This window comes from Equus caballus, chromosome X, assembly GCF_041296265.1.
Source record: "Equus caballus isolate H_3958 breed thoroughbred chromosome X, TB-T2T, whole genome shotgun sequence".
NCBI lineage: Eukaryota > Metazoa > Chordata > Mammalia > Perissodactyla > Equidae > Equus > Equus caballus.
The window spans coordinates 115,415,347-115,432,512 of record NC_091715.1 but is presented as its reverse complement, the minus strand read 5'-3'; the positions used below and the strand labels follow the sequence as shown (position 1 = coordinate 115,432,512).

At 45.2% G+C, this 17,166-nt stretch overlaps 1 protein-coding gene and 1 long non-coding RNA gene across 5 annotated transcripts; one reads left to right on the top strand and one right to left on the bottom strand.

The window, feature by feature from the left end:
- The first annotated feature begins 5 nt into the window (after positions 1–5).
- Positions 6–6,364, top strand: LOC111771479 (uncharacterized). Its single transcript, XR_011434999.1, has 3 exons — positions 6–152; positions 1,409–1,526; positions 5,968–6,364. It is a non-coding gene; the product is annotated as an uncharacterized lncRNA (long non-coding RNA).
- A 2,228-nt stretch (positions 6,365–8,592) lies between these two features.
- ZCCHC12 (zinc finger CCHC-type containing 12) lies at positions 8,593–15,940 on the bottom strand. 4 transcript variants are annotated; one of them, XM_014729119.3, is made up of 4 exons: positions 11,442–15,940; positions 11,209–11,260; positions 10,859–10,998; positions 8,593–10,447 (listed from the first exon to the last, which is right to left on the bottom strand). In XM_014729119.3, the coding sequence occupies exon 4, from the start codon at positions 10,326–10,328 to the stop codon at positions 9,123–9,125; it is 1,206 nt and encodes a 401-aa protein (XP_014584605.1). In that variant the 5' UTR covers positions 10,329–10,447; positions 10,859–10,998; positions 11,209–11,260; positions 11,442–15,940; the 3' UTR covers positions 8,593–9,122. The 4 variants fall into 4 exon arrangements, with proteins under 4 accessions (XP_014584605.1, XP_014584606.1, XP_014584604.1 ...); XM_014729120.3 differs by having other exon boundaries at positions 11,585–14,161; XM_014729118.3 differs by having other exon boundaries at positions 11,413–11,764.
- Positions 15,941–17,166: the final 1,226 nt, after the last annotated feature.

The window sequence follows — 17,166 nt, the reverse complement described above, 5'->3', positions numbered from 1 at the left end:
CACCCGCCGGCTGGAGCATGCGCAGACGGCGGGAGGGCGGCTTCCGGTGCGCGGGGTCGCCCAGGCCGAGGTCAAGGGCTCTGCGGCAGAAATGGCGTCGCCGCTGGGCCCCGTGAGGCCGGAAGGAGCGGACCCAGACCTAGCAGGAGTAGGTGAGGGCCTTCGGCTTCTGCCCTTTCCTCCTTTCTCCCCAAGGGGAAAAGGACCCCAAAGAGGGCAGAAGGGGCAAATCTCTATCTTGAATCTGAATCCCAGATCCCTTCTGCAAAACTGGAACAGAATAAGGCAGTTTTGTTCAAGTTGGTTTTTCTTGATGTTCCTGAAAAGATGTATTGGTAGCTGCGTGAATGGGGCTTATTATTACTTCCCTGAGCCTCAGTTTCCTCTTATATAAAATAAGGATAATAATAGTGCCTACTTCACAGGGTGTTTGTGAGGATTAAATAAAATAACCCACCTAAAGGGTTTAGCAGACTGGTTAAAGCTAGCTATTTAATTTGTCAGGGCTTAGCAAACACCTAAGAGCAGGTGTCATCTTTCCTCAGGATTCAGGGAAACACAGAGATTTTGACACCACAAAATAAACACATCCTGAGGTGAATTATTCGTAAAAATGTTATGTATATGAGAATTAAAACAGTCTATCCCCACACTCAGCCTGGACACAGAAACAAAACCACACCTTACAATCTACATAAATATGACTTTGCTAGTCCATTGTCTTCATTCACGTTACTTTTCCAGGACTCCCCTGTCCAGGCAAATAATTTCCTCATTACAGGAACTTCCCCAAAGACCCACCAACTCTTTAATGGAAAGCATCAACAGTTTGCACCCTAAAATTCTTTGAATCCCTTTCCTCAAAATCTTCCCCTTGCTGCTTCCTCCAATCCTAGACTGTTGGTATCATGATCCTTACCTAATCCTAATCAAGTCCCCATGGTGAAAGACCTTCTGCGTTCAACTTTCACTTCTCAATAAATTCTCACCTGTCCTTTCCTCTCTGAAACACTGCCAAAACTTTTTGAGGTGGAGTTCTCCTTATTGAGATAAGCAATAAATTCAGCTTTGTCATATCAACAGGCATGTTGTGGGGGCCGGCCCCATTGCCGAGTGGTTAAGTTCGCTCGCTCCGTTTCAGTGGCCCAGGGTTTGGCCAGTTCAAATCCCGGGTGTGGACATGGCACCACTGGTTAGGCCATGTTCAGGTGGCGTCCCACATGCCACAACTAGAAGGACCCACAGCTAAGAGTATACAACTGTGTACTGGGGGCATTTGGGGAGAAAAAGGAGAAAAATAAAAGATTGGCAACAGTTGTTAGCTCAGGTGCCAATCTTTAAGAAAAAAGAACAAGCGTGTGGGTGACATTCAAGGAGCCAGCATTTGACAGTTTTGAAAGCCCCACAGAGATCCAGTGGAGGCTGAGACTTCATCACCACAGCTCAAGACCTTCAACTTGGAAGCAGTGTGCTCCTCTGAGGCCTCTTGAACCTCCTGCTTGGGGCTCTCTGACAGCAATGGTGAGGTATGTAGGTTTCACGTTGGTTGAAACTCTGATCCCTTTCTTTGAGCTCCTGGTTGCTAAGGATTCTAATCCAATAGCCCACATATCAGCCACTATGAGAAGCCATTCCTGACCTTGGATTATAGGGCCCTCTGTGATCCAACTGTCCCCTGGCTCACCCCTGCCATGGCTCTTACCACTCTTGTTTTATTCCCAATGAGCTACTGCACATAACGTTAAGCCTAGTGGGGCAAAGGGTCCAGGTCCCTGTATTGTCATCGTGAGATGAGCCTGTGATGTGGCTTGGGGCCTGGGTAATTTTATGGTGATGTCTTTCCCTCTACCTCAGCTACGCCCACCATCCTCCAGCTAAGCCTGAATTCTCTCCTTTCATTTAAATCTTCTAATAGTGTGCTCAAAGGAGTTTTATCATTTTCTTTCCCTATGTCTTTCAGATTTTATATTAATGTCCCTCATTATTTTATTTTCAGATGTTTCCACCAATTCTTTTGCTTTTTCTATGAAAATAATCATATTTACTACAATGAATGGTCAGTATTTGTCAGCCAGTAACAACACAGTGTTTATTTCTTGTAGGTTTTTTTTTTTGGTATGTTTTTATATTTGCTCAGGCTTTACCCCCCTTACTCATTTTTTTTTTTTGCCAAACAATCCTTATTTTATGCTCTTGAAATTATTACATTTATTAATAGAAAAAGAAGAGAAATATTTATAACCATGTCATATATAAAACTCCATAGAGAGCATAACTCAATAAAGTAAATTATACATACAGAGTTAGAAAAAATATTTAAAAGAAATATACCAAAATGTTCAGTGGTTACCTATGGTTTATTTTTTCTTTCTGGATCCTTTTATGGCTATTTAAATATTAGTCATATAAAATCTTTTACATAGTTTTGTGACATTCTAAATATTTTACTTTTATAACAACTGTAAAATTATTTAATGAGTAAAATAGTATTACAGTTTGGCAGATAGAGAAGGAAAAAGTTTGTGTGTCATTTCTTGAGTTTCCAATATCAATGATACTAAAGAGATTCTATTTTCAATTATGTTTTCCTGAGCTAAATTAGATTTTAGTCCATCCAGGATATTTAAAATCAACCTCCATCATGTTCCCTCTAGGAAAATTTAAGTTCTTTTACTTAGAAATTTTCAACACCTTTAACCTGTGTTTGATGAACAGGAAACTGGTCAAATATTCATATCTGCCTATTACACTTGCCCCAATAACTGATCTTCCACTATTTCTCAGTAATGTCAATACTTTTACTTGCAAGATATGATGAAAAGTTCACAGGCTTTGGTACCAGACTTTCCATCTGTTTACTGGCTATATAACCTTAGTCCTGTTGCTATCTCTTACTGAGACTCAATTATGTCCTCTAAAATGGGGTTAATAATTCTTACTATATTATTGACACGTTCAACACATAGCAATTGAAAATAATATTTATTATTATTACTTCCAATTATCCTTTAATAGAAGGAAAATAGCAAACAGTACCTGAAACATTCATATTTTACAGGGCAGTTGTTTTTAATATTTACAAATGCACATGGAGTCACATGGAGTGACATGGAGTGAATTTGAAACACCTAAACCTAAGGTCTGATAATATGACATGCATGAAGCTACAAAGAAACCTATCTCGCACTTTCTGCCATGCTAGAAGCAAATGGTCCAAATAATAAATGACAGCCTAGGAGAGTGAGAAGAGAGCAATTGATCTAGAATGTCTTCCAGGTTTCTGATCTCATCAACTAGGTGGATGGCAGTTCAGCAGTGAACTGTTCTCTCATTAACTATGTCCTGTCCAGCCGCACCTGTTCTGGGAGAGCAGCAGTAATAAAGACTGCTGTTCACTGACTGCCTACTGTGTGCCAGACACTTCATTCATTCCAGCCACAAACTTTTATTGAGAGCTAGCTTATGTTCCATGCAGTGTACTAGGAGCTGGGAATGCACCAGTGAGCTAAGCAGAATAAAATGTCTGCCCTTGTTGAGTTTATATTCTAGTGGGGAGAGACAGGAATAAACAAGTCATATATAAATGAGTAAGTCATGTAGTATAGTAGAAGAGAGGCACCTGGTGGAAAAATAGAACAGGGAAGGGGGAATGGGAGTGCTGGTGGCTAGGTGTGCAGCTTTAAATGGGCTGTTCAGGGCTAGCCTCATTGAGAAGGTGCCATTTGAGCAAATACTTAAACGCAATGAGGGATCAAGGCACAGGGACATCTGGAGGAACAGTAACAACAACCAGTGAAAACACTTTGAGGTGGGAGTGTGCCTGGATTCTGTGATAAGATATCCAAACAACACTGTGCTGGCAGGGGGGCTATAAGACTAATGGAGAAGACAGATAGTTATATAAGCAATTACAACAAAATGATAAGTACTACCTAAGATACAAGGCATGACCTTTAGTGGAGTCAGAGACAGCTGTCCCGAGGGAGTGCCAGGGCAGATGGTATTAGAAGTTTAACAAGGGTTTTGCCAGGTGAAAGGGAGGACAGGCTGATGGAAAAGCATGCTGGGAGTCAAAGATAACACAGATGACCTGGTAGACTGGTGGTCTTTCAAGCCTATTTCTAGAGGGGCCACATTTCATTCATCCAGTTAAGCTCACACCCAGAGTTTTAAATGCATAGCATCCCATTCCAAGTGTGGAGCCTAATTTATTCAACCAAACCTTACTCATGGTCTTTCAAGTTGCTTCCGGTTTCCACTATTACAGAAAAAGAGGTAAGGTAAACATCTTTGTTCATAAAAATGTTTACACTTGTTCCGTTACTTTGTGAACATCAATTTCAGGAATTTAAACTGCTCGATTCAGAGGTTTTCATATTTCATACATTTCCCAGTTGGCCTTCCAGAAAGAATGTGTCAATTCTCAGTCCTACGAGCAGTGTGGGAGAGAGACTCTTTGCCCACATCCTTACCAGCAGTTTATTTTTAGTATCTTATCCCTGAAATTGGATATGAAAATAAATACGAGAAGAAGATGGTTTTGGGCTCTGAGAAGGAAGTTTCCTAAACTGACAATTTTTTCTGTCTCCTTCAATAAAAGAAATGAGACTAAGGCCTTCCTACTGTGCAGACTTTAGGTCGTGAGTATGACAATTCAGAAATCTATACTCAGGATACAGCTAATAGAATGATCAGATATTTTGTACCCATTACCTTAGGAATGACTTTACAGCAGCACAAGGATAAAGACTTTGGGCTCTGGGGAGGGGCGGATCTGACGTGCAATTTCAGCTCCAACCCTTACTAGCTTTCTGATCTCAGGCGAGTTACTATAACCCCCTGTGGCTCAATATCCCTGTCTGTAAAATGGGGATGGTGAACATGGTACATATCTGAGGGAGCAGTTGTGAGAGGCCATAATACATTTTGAGCTCTGGTCTGAGATGAGATGCTGCAGCTGGGGATCCATACATTCTGTCAGGATGAGGCGTGAGATCCAGCCCCACTCTCTCTGCCCCCTTTTATCCTGCCCCTGAGATCCCTGGCAGTGACAGAATTTTGGGTTACCTGGATTGTAAAGCTCTCCTCAGACCTCGGTCATGTCTCCTTCCACCACACACTGGGGAGTCTCTGTGTCCCTCCGAAATGAGCTCCCCACATCCCTAGCTCCCATCTGTTGCTTGGGGGAGTGGTTTGAGTGGGGGAAGACTTGACTGGTCTTGAGCTACCTGAAAGGATAGGGGTGCTTCTGACATGGGGAAAGAAAATGTTTCCTAGGGACACGCCAAACTAGGAGAAATCCTCCTCAGCAGTCAGTAAGTGTTGCCTTATCATCCCATCATCGTCATCATCGTTAAACTCTCAGACATTTCTGAATCCACTGCTGTCCCTGTCAGTGGCCAGGCTTTGTATAGCTCCTGGAGCCAGACTGTCACATCGTCAGATTAACACACAATAAGCACTGTCTGCATGGTGTGGGCAGCATTTGATTTTTCCCCATCCTTCCCTCTGTAGCAGAGTAATGGTAGCTACCTTTTCTTGAGAGCCTACGATGGACCAGCCCTATGCTAATCACTCATACACAGGGCACACCTGAGAAAGGCAGGTCTTATTATCCTGAATTTATAAACATCAGTTTCCTCATACATCATATGTGGATAATAACACCTACATTATAGGGTGCTGTGAACACATGAGAGCTAAGACATGTAAGAATTGTAGCCTTCTCACCCAGGAGTCTGACTTCTGGCTTCACCACTAACTAGCTGCACGACCCTAGGCAAAGTTTCTTAACTTTCCGGCCTGTTTCCTCATCTGAAATATGTGCTAATAGTAGTGCCTATCTTATGAGGTTGATAGGATTAAAGGTGCTAATACATTTAAAGGACTTGGTACAGGATGCCTGACACACCATAAGCTCTTAATAAATCACAGTTGTAATGATTTTTATTTTTGTTACTGTTATAGAAGGATCGAGATGAGGAAGAAGATTCATGCAAAGGAGGCTGAGAAGTGGGCACCAAAAAGCTACTGGAGCAGGGAAATATGAGAGAGGGGTGTCATGAAAACCAAGGGAAAAGAATGCCAGGAAGGAGGGAGACATAACGCAAAAGGGCACCCAGAGGCCAGTTCCCACAAGACAAAAGAGCAATTTTCATATCTTAGCGACCAATGAGAACGAAGGCAGAAGGGAAGAAAATAAGCCCATAGTTTTAAATGGAGCCTGTTTTAAGCTAACCCCATTAGTCTGATCTGAATGCCCAGGTATTAGTTCCATGTCCTCTAATTAGGGAAAACACATATTACTTGAGTAAAAGAAAAGCCAACGTCACATGAAGTGAAATAAAAAAGAAATGTCAAGTTACATCAAGTTGGTGAAATAAAAATTTAGGCAATCTTAAATTTACACCAAAGAGGATAGGAGGGAAGAAGAAGTGGATGAATCACAGAAGAGGTTTTCAGAGCAGTGGTCTACACTGAACCCCAAGCTAACACCGGTGAAAAGGAAGGTAGTGAAAGGGACAGAATTGATTTATTTTTCATTTTATCTTTCTATTCTACCTGGTGCCAGAAAGAAATTATGGCAGCATAAACTGTGTCTTTGGGCAAATATTCAACAAGTGTTCATAGAGTAAAACCGAGAAAAGATGAGCAGGAAGTGGAATGATATTCTAATCTGAATTAGATGAGGAAGATAGCTCCCAAGGGTAGATAGAGGGAGTAGAGAGGAATTAAGGGTTAAAACCTATATGAGCTGAGGAGTGTTGGGGCCCCCTATATCTTTGGGGGCCTAAGTGGAACTGCCTCTTGCCTGGGGGTAGCTCTGGAGAGATGGAAGTGTCTACCAGGGTCCCAGAGGTGCTCCACAGGGATGCAAAGAGTGGCCCTCTTGAGTCTTTGCTCCTTGCCAGTTCTCAGTTAAAGGGTCCAAGGTAGAGTGGGTCTCCCAGACTCCTTCTGGCCATGAGGGTTAAGGAGGCTGAGGCTTAAGGCAAACAGGGAATGCTAGGGGTGGGATGGGGGTGATGGCAGAGCCCAGGAAGCTGAGCCTCCACTCCCCTCCACCAAGAGATGAGCCTGGCTGGGGAGGTGAGGGGGTAAAGTCAGATTGTGGGGTCACGGATGGAGCAGGAGCAAGAAGCCAGAGAGGAGTTGAGGGGCTTTCTAGAAAGAAAAGCACTTCAAGACAGGTTCCAGGCATGACAGCCCAGGGAAAGCTATACTGGTTTCTCCCAGCACCTGGCTTCTGCCCCTCCCTCAGGGCCTCAGCCTGCACCCCTTTGTCGCTACTGAGCAGCCCATCAACTGCTAGTGTAATTAGAACCCCAGTATCTCTCCTTGGACCCTCAACTTGTGCCATTCCTGGTACAACACAGCCCAGAGTTCCGTAGGATTCCCCGGAACCTGTGATTCCTACCAGGCTTCTTGTCCCTGTCAATCTTTACGTGAGTCTCCCTGGTCATCGTGCCCTCATCGGCTCTCCCCTTACCCACACAGCTCCGTACTTCTTCCCTGACACAGCTTCTCCCACTGCTGCATACTCTGTCCTCTCAGCTCTGTGGAGTCCCTATTTCTTGCATGATGAACTCCCTCATGTCCTCAGGTCTGTGTATTCATTTCGTTCTCCACCCCCTGCCTTAAGTGCAATCATCACCACACCCCCAGCCACGTCCTGCTCAGAGAGAGGGACTCATGCACCTACCAGAAACATAGGGACCCTAAGGGTCTGACGTCACACATATCCTCTTTTATCAGCCTCCATTATGAGATCAGGAGATGGGACAGGGCGGGTTCCTGAGGAGGTCCTTCTCCCCTCTCCCTCCCCCATGAATGCCCCCCACTCTGCTAAAATGGTGTGTGGGGCTTCCTGGCTTTCTGATCCCCATGTCCCTTCACGTGTCCTGGCAACTAGATTGCTTTTCATCCCTCCCCAGCTACTCTCAATTCTTGGGTTGGGGCGGGGTTGGCTTGGAGTCCTCGGGCTGCTGTGTCCTTTAGCATGTAGCTTCAGGGCTTACAGAGTAAGGCTGAGTGCTGTCAGGAGCTGAGCCTCCTGGTGCTGGGCTCCCCTGAGTAGCTGCTCTCTCCTTTCCTTATCTGGGGAGTGGGGAGAGGGCAGTGTCAGGCCACAGGAGAGATTGCTGGTTGTGACCAGGATGTTGTGTAGAAACAGCAGCAGCAGCAATCTAACAAATGCACCCAGAGGAGGGAGAGCTGCCACTCACCTGGGTGACCAGGAATGGAGCCCCAGGAATGCCCATTTGGGGCTGTTACCTCAACGCCAGACTCTCCATCTATCAGACTCCTCTGAATATGTTAGAGAAGAAAGCACCGGGGCACTGTCAACTAGTAGATGCCATAGTTTGGCTCTGTGACCTAAGGGACAAGTCAGCTGTAGTAAGGGACTCTGTCCATTTACCTTTGGGGAGTATTGCAGCCCATTTCTTCCTCCCTTTTCTTCCTCTGCAAAATGAGGTTGATAAAAACCCCACCTCAGAGTACAACACCCCCCCTTTATAGCTTTTTACTATATTTCTCTTATTCCTTTTTCCTTTACCTTTTCCTAAAAATAGTACCACAGAGGCATTAAAATAGATGCTGATATATATTTATTGACATAGAATAAGCCCACAACATATATTGTTTGGTGAAAAAATACAGACTATAGAACAGCACTTATATTTGATCACTTTTATCTATACATATACCTGGGTATGTAGATATAGGGAAATATCTAGAAGGACATTCATCAAAGGGTTGACAATGGTTCTATAAGGGTGGAGGGTTTGGGGTAATTTGTACTTTTTGTACTTTTCTTTATTGTTTGAATGGTTAACAATGAATTATGCCACTTTCACAAAGAGAATAAAGCCATCAAGGAAATGGGCACACACAGAAAATAGACCCTTAGGCAGCGGGGGAGGGCAGGAGTGAAGAGCAAGAACAGAGGTCAGGCCATCTCCCTCCACTGTGCTGGTATCCAAGACCTTTCTCCTCCACCCCAAAAGAAAGCCACTTTGAGGATTAATTCATGCAATTAGAAGCACTCCCCCCTCCCCAGTTTTCCCATTGCTGGACTCTGAATATGGGTTAGGGTTCATTTAAGGCTGGGGGCTGGCCCCTCACTGTGGCTCAGAAGGATCATTGGGTTCGCCAGGGGCCTCTCTTGACCCGTCCTCCTCTATGTGTGTCAGCTCCTGCAGGGTGATGATCAGATTCTCAAACACCTGGGCCTTGTTGCTCTCGTCACAGGTTTCCTTTGAGTGGCCCTCCTCACCACAATACGAACAGCGGATTGTGTATTTTCGCTTCCTGGCTCTAAGCATATCCCCAAGACTATCATTCTTAGACCCAGAACCACCACTGGTGGAAGGAGATTGAGCCCGGGAACTGTTGGGGGAATCAATGACTAGCACTGGATCCCGAAGTCTGGCCCTGCGTCTGGGGGGAGGAGAGCTCAAGAATGAAAGTGGAGGGTCCTGAGACTCCACCAGGATCACATCCTCATCTGAGTCATTGAAGGTATCATCTATCTCTATCACGTTGCAGTTGGCACTGCTGATCTCTATCGGTGGAGGGCCCTGAAATGCCACTGGGCTGGTTGCTCTCTCCACCATTGACTCAGATCTCTTGGCCCGCTTCTGTTTCATAAAAGTGTCATCCCAATCCTCTTCCTCCCTTATCATTCTGATTAACTCTAGGAAATTAGGAAGATGCTCCTGCTCACTTGCATACATTCTGAGAAGATGCTTTAGCCTGAAGCGCAGGTCCCCATTCAGCTCAGCCCCTAAAAGGAGCTGCTGCAGGCGAGTCTGGTTCGCATCTTTCTGAGCTATGATCCCTGCCTGAATAGCATTCTGGAGCTGCACCTCCAAACGGATCACATAAAGGGAGGCTTTCTCCCCTTGTGCCTGCAGAGTGTTAAAAAATTTACCTTGAGCAGTCACACTGCTTTCAGACTCCCCAAACACCAATTTCATCGCACGCAAGAAATCTGCTACACTTAGGTTGGGGTTGGCCGCCTGGAGCAAACGCATGACCTCCCGGGCAGGGCCCCTAAGGGTTTTCATCAAGCGTTTAAGCTTTTCCTCCTCAGACATATTCCAATCTGGCAGGACCCCATTGACTTGGATCAGCCAGTTTTCAAAGGTTTCTTCCCCCTGTGCTGGCACCACCCTCCCCGAGAACAACTTCATGTTCCTCTCTGCCATGTTGGCCATTAAGGGACCAAGACTCCTTCCCAGGGACCTCAGCATTGAGTGGGCCCAAGGCGGCAAGTGTGCGTTCTGCCGCCGGCCATTACCCACGCGAGAAAGGATGCTAGCCATGTCTGATGATGATCGGGTATCTGAATATAACAAGATGTTCAGGCTTTTTGGAAAAGCCTAATCTGCAGGCGTGGCGGGGGGGGGGGGGGGGGGTCTCTGCTTTCCTATCTCAGTAGAGACTGTAAAAAAGAAAAAAGAAAACGGGAGGAGGGGTTAATAAGGGAACCGGCTGCAGCTATATTCTCTCCCTTCCTGAATATCCTCCAGTACGTTTGATATCTGCCCACTGCCCTAAAAATATCCTCCCGGAGACTGGCAATCACAGCCTCACGGAGCCAGCCGGTGTCTCCGTGTTGGCAGGGTGCTTTTTACAGCCACATCCATCCCCTCCCGCCAGTCCTTCAAGAGGGCGGGCAACTGTTGCTTCTAAGTGTAACAGGGTATGGAGCTGACATTGGGCTCTCAAAATAGAGCACAACGGTCACAGATTTGTGGAAATAAATAAGATCTCATTAACCTCACGGTCTCAGGTCTCAACCACACCCCCTTCTCAAAGTCCCTCCACCCCGCGTTATTTCTCAGATTCTTACAGGAGCTCAGGAACAAGCGCGCGCCTTTATTTCACTTCCAGCCTCTGCAACCTGTGGCCTCCGTGAGAAAGCTCGCCTCCGAGGTACAGTCGATCTCTGTCCACCGGGGGACGCCGATCCGGGACCTCAGAGCGTCAAGACTGCGACGCCACCGAGGGGAGGACAAGGCGGGGAAGGAAGGGTCAAAAGCAGCCTCATCCCTCATCCTCGCTCCCTCCCTGTCCACACCCTCTCCCCTCCCCCCGCTGCCTCTGCTGTAGCCAGGCGGAAAATACCCTCTCCCATCTTTTGAATACAAGCCCAAGCGACCCCCGCCCCATTACATTTCCCCCGGGAAATCGTCGGCCTACCAGCTCTGCAATCAGCCGCACAGAATTCAAGTTCGCATTCGGTTTTGATGACCTGCCAGGGAGAAAGGCAACAGGAGTTGGACACGCACACCCACATATTCCTCCCCAGGAAGCGATGAGGAGATGCAAAGGGGGTTGAAGGCAGACAGCTTGAAATTCCCACGCCCCTAAAATTGCCCCCCTCTCAATCCAGGCAAATCCTACCCATTGGGCAGCATCCAGTGGAACCCCACCTCCTCCCTCGGCGCAGCCGGGCCAAGGGAGTGCTCCTTCCTCTGCCTCGCAGTTCTCGATTCCCCAGGAGGGGAGCCGCCCAATCCTGGCGGGGCTTCCCCTTCCTCTCTCCGCGCTGGGCAATCGCGCCCCCTTTCTTTACCTATGCTGTGCTGGTGGGTAGCTGACGCTCCGGCGTTGACAGCTGTGGATTCCGCCTCTGGTCTCCGCCGCCCTGCAGGGGAGAAGGACCTGCGCCTCTTTGGCCGCTAAGGGACCCGGGACTGCCAGATGGAGCTGCTCCGCAAGGCTGCCCAGCGAGGGGTAGCCAAGTAGAGGCAGCACAGTTCCCACGGCAGCCGAGGCTGCTTTTATCCTCTGCCCACTGAGACAAAAGAGCGTGACGAACGGGCCGGCGCGGCCAATCAGCGGGGCATGGGGGCGGGGTCCCCATGCAGCCTAGGGCCCATTGCAAATATACGCCAGAGGGGGTGGGGGGTGGGCAGCAGGTCCTTGGGGTGTCAAGTGCAGCTTGGCTGCACCGACTGAAGGAGTTTGCGACTCTTCTTTCTCCCTCTCTTTCTCCCTTGGCTCAACTCCGGGCCTTGCGGCCAGATGCATTAAACACGAGGTGGGATAGAAATCAAATAAAAGTTCTTCACCTTTGTATAGGGAGGAGGGGATCAAAAAAAGCATTAGTGCTTTCTTGTGCAAAAAATCTTTGTGCAAACAGGCGTGCACAGACATCTCTTTTACTGTGAAGGAGGTGACAGTATGTCTATTTAACACTGACGTGACTTAGACTCCCAGCCTCATAACCAGTACTCGCTAAAGTAGGGGTGCAAGGCTGGCTGCATCAGAATCATTTTGGGGAGCTTGTTAGAAATGCAGATTCCTTGGGGGCCGGCCCGTGGCTGAGTGGTTAAGTTCCCGCGCTCCGCTTGGGTGGCCCAGGGTTTCGTTGGTTCTGATCCTGGGCGCGGACATGGTGCCGCTCATCAAGCCATGCTGAGGCAGCGTCCCACATGCCACAACCAGAAGGACCCACAACTAAAAATATACAATTATGTACTGGGGGGCTTTGGGGAGAAAAAGGAAAAAATATAAAATCTTAAAAAAAAGGAAATGCAGATTCCTGGGTCCAGCCTCTGGAGGATTCTGATTTACCAGAACTAGAGCTGGGAGTGTGACTTTGTATTTTGTGTTGTTAAACAGCTCTGTAGGTGATTTTGAGGTGTGGAAAGGATGTTGAATAAATAAACGGACCTCCCTCCAATGTATCTGCTCACAGCATATCTGTGGCGAAATGCAGTTCCAGAGGAGATGTTCCTACCTGGGGTCCATGATCTTCCTGAAATTGTATGCAAAGATTTTGGACTCTGTAGGAGGCTGAATAATGGCCACCCAGCTATATGGAGTCCTAATCCCCGAAACCCGTAAATGTTACCTTATCAAGTAAAAGAGTCTTTGCATATGTGGTCAAATTAAGGATCTTGACATGAGGAGACTATCCTGGATTATCTGAATGGGCCCTAAATCCAATCACAAGTGTCCTGATAAGAGAAAGGAAGAGGGAGAGTTGATGCACACAGAAGAGAAGGTGATGTGAAGACAGAGGCAGAGATGCAGCCACAAGCAAAGGCATGTCGGCAGCTGCCAGAAACTGGAAGAGGCAAGGAACAGAGTACAGCCCTGCCCACACCTTGAATTCAGCCCAGAGAAAGTGATGTTGAACTTCTGGCCTCTAGAACTGAGAGAATAAATGTCTCTTGTTCTAAGTCACCAAATTTGTGCTAATTTGTTAAGGCAGCCATAGGCAACTAATACAGACTCGGTATTTTTCTGAGTCCCCAGCTTTGTAGATTTTTAAATGTGTCTGTGGCCCAGCAATGGTTAAAAGCCACTCTCCTACAATCTTTCTTCATTAATACCTTCCTCCTTCAATCTATAGTTGAGGAAGAAGTGTGAGGAATGAAACACAATTCGACTAGATCTCCGAACCACAGCTCTCTGCTGCTGACACAGCTCTTCCTCAACTCGAGGAAGTGTTGCCAGGTTGCCCTTCTGTGAGCTCTTGAGGGGATCTCTCCTTTGCTGTATTTGGCATCACTGGCCCGGGAGAGGTAGCAACTCCGTGGAAATGCCATGCAGGGTTGTCTGAAGTGAATGAGCCATGGAACCACTGGCTCATGTATTAGTTTGCTAGGATTGTCATAACAAAGTATCACAGACTGCGTGGCTTAAACAACAGAAATTTATTTTCTCACAGTTCTGGAAGATGGAAGTCCAAGATGAAGGTGCCCACAGGATTGGTTTCTCCTGAGGCCTCTCTCCTTGGTTTGCAGATGGCTGCCCTCTTACTGCCTCTTCACAGGATTGTCCCCTTGCCTGCTGGAGTCCCTGATGTCCAAATTTCCTCTTCTTATAAGGACCGCAGTCAGATTGGATTAGGACCAACCCTAATGGCCCCATTTTAACTTAATCACCTCTTTAAGGCCCTATCTCCAAATACAGCCACATTCTCAGACCCAACTCTCAGGTCTGGGAATTAGGGCTTCCACATAGGAACTTTGGAGGGACACAACTCAGCCCATAACACTCTATTTTCCCTTACTGGGAACGCTTACTGGGCTCTGGGAAAGCATGTCTTCTTCCCTCACGTAGAGCGTGGCTAGGAGGTCCCTGTGGGGCTTTTGGGGGTCAGGGTGGTGGTGGCATGCACTGCACAAGTGGACTGCCCAAGTGCAAAGTTGTTGCTGTTGCTTGTTCTAGACTGCTGATGCTTGGAAGCGAGTGGACAATTGTGCCCTTCAGCCTCTGTTTGGTTCATCTTCAGCCTGCCAAGGTACTTCACCTGCTCCTTTCTGCTTTCTTATTTCCCGCTCCAGTACTTATAACTCCTTAGAGTAGGCAATCCAAATTTGGAGATGAAGCACCTTCCATCTCAGCACTGCGGCCTTTCTCTTGTGGATGGAACAGTGGGGTGGTGGCGGTGGTGGAGGTAGAGAGAAGGCAGATTGGTCATCTTGCAGAGACAGGGGTGATGCTGGCAGTAGCTTATGTGTTACCTTCAGACTCTTCCTCTGGCTCCCCAGTGCTATGATATATGACCCTGACCTCTAAGCAGATTCTTGTTCTGAATTTAAATGGCTTCATCACCAAATCAGGCGATCTGCAGTTGGACACGGTGGCATCAAAAAATACAAAGACTAGACCTAAGAACTCTGACAAAAATGTTGAAAAGCAGTGAATTGTGTATCAGGCGCCTGGGTTGGGTCATTAGGACAAAGTAAGGGTCTCTCCATGCAGGGCTGCGAGGAACATTTGCTAAGCCGGCTCCAGTTGGATATTGAGCATCCCTTTTCTCTGGCCTCATGTTTCAGGATGTCAGGAGGCACTTCCAATTGCAAAGATTCAGACTCTTGTGGCTCTAAGGAGGCCACATTTTATTTTCCAATTGCAAAAACACAAACTTTAAAAACGTGAAACTTAGGAACCAAAGTTTTCAGTTGAAACAATAATAGCTACCTTTGGCTGCCTTCCTCCTCTGTTTCAGGAATTTTCCATCTGTTATCTCATTTAAGCATCTCCAGCAACTCTATTAAGATAGACATTGTTCTCCTATCAAAGGAGCTGAAGGCATGCAGGCACTTCACACTAGGGTTTTGACTCATCAAAAGTCAAAGCTCGGATCGGGATGCTTATGGGACATCCTGCCCATACCAAGCTGGAACCCCAAGGGCAGCAGGTTTCACGAAAATACTCAACAAGAGGGTGAAATAAAGATATTTTTAGACAAACAAAAACCAAAGAGAATTTGTCACCAGTGGACTGCGCTAATGGAAATTCTAAAGGATGTACTTCAGGAGGAAAATGATCTTTGAAGAACGAAATGCAGGAAGGAATGAAGAGCAAGGAAAGTGATAGTATGTGGGCAATGTAAGTGAATATTGACGGAAGAAGGAATCATAAAGAGTCTATTCTGTTTTTTAAAAATAAACTTAAAGTACTATACAATAACAAAACGTGTCAGCAGGAGTGTAAATGGAATTCAACTTTTCTAAGGGCCTTGTATCATATCAGAAATGATTTAGGTATTTATTAAATTTGTATTTTGATAAGATAATTACATATGTAGGAATTAATAGGATGTAACTATTAAAATAATAGCAACAGGATATAAATTTACAAACTAGTAGAGAGGGAAAATAATTGAATAATTTTAAAAATTCTCAGTCAACTTTTTTAAAAGTCAAGAAAGAAGTGAAAGAAACATAGAACCAATACAAACACAAAATAAAATGGTAGTTTGAAACACAAATATATCAATAATTTTATTAAATGTTTATGAGCTAAATGCTCAAGTTAAAAAAACTATTGTCAAATGCGATTGATAAATACTCACATACAGGGGCTGGCCTGGTGGTGCAGCAGTTAAATGCACACGTTCCGCTTCGGTGGCCCAGGGTTCACCGGTTCAGATCCCGGGTGGGGACATGGCTCTGCTTGTCAATCCATGCTGTGGCAGGCATCCCACATATAAAATAGAGGAAGATGGGCACGGATGTTAGATCAGTGCCAGTCTTCCTTAGCAAAAAGAGGAGGATTGGCAGCAGATGTTAGCTCAGGGCTAATCTTCCTCAAAAAAAAAAATACTCGCATACATTGTTTAAGAGACAAATCCAAAATATAAGGCTCCAGATAGGTTGACAATAAAAAGATGGAGAGAGATAAATCACACAAATAGTATATTAGTGATAGAAAACTTGTATAGCTATATTCATATCAGACAAAATACACTTAAAAGCAAAAAGTATTATTAGAGATATAGAAGTTTACCTCTTAATGATAAAAGGTTCAATTCACTCGGAGTATGTGCTTATAACAAAACCTCAAAATATGTAAAGGAAAATTTAACTTACTAAAAGGAGAAATAGACAAGTACACAATCACAATGGGAGGTCTTTCTACACCTCTCTCAGTAGTTGATCAAGGACACAAAGAAATGTCTCTAAGGATATAGAATTTTTTAACAATACAATTAATAACTTGAGGTAATAGCCAATGTATAGAACACTGCAACCAACAACTATGGAATACACATCCAGGACATTTTATAAAATATGACCATGTACTAGGCTAGAAAGCAATTCTGAACACATTTCAAAAAATTGAAATTTGATCATAATGCAAATAAGTTACAAATCAATAATTATAAAAGATAACCAGAAAATCTCTGTGTGTTTGGAAATTAAGATACACGCTCTGAAATTACTGCTGGTCAAAGAAGAATGATAGTGGAATTAAAAAACATTTATAGTTGAACAATAACGAAAATGCCGATATCAAAACTTGTGGGATGCAGCTAAGCAGTGCTTAGAAGTAAAAAAGTTATCTTTTAGCAACGATGAGAGACCAAAAGTTAATGAGTTAAATATCCACTTCAGGATTTAAGAAGACAAACCACATAAGCCCAAGAAAATTAGGAAAACGTGAAATTATAAAGATAAGAACAGAAATTAATGAAATAGAAAGCACTAAAAATAACAAGTCAAGAATGTCTTCTCTTGACACTTTGATTCAACATTGTACTAGCGGTTTTGGCCAGTGAAATTAGGCAAGAAAAAGAAAGAAATGGAATCCAGATTGGAAAGAAAGAAGTAAAACAATCTCTATTTGTAGAAGACATGATTTTGTATGTAGAAAAGCCTAAGGGGATGAGTAAAGTAGTTCAGCATGATTGTA

What these genes read in the sequence shown, in the direction of transcription:
- ZCCHC12 (XM_014729119.3), bottom strand. Translation starts at nt 10,328, where the DNA reads ATGGCTAGCATCCTTTCTCGCGTGGGTAATGGCCGGCGGCAGAACGCA.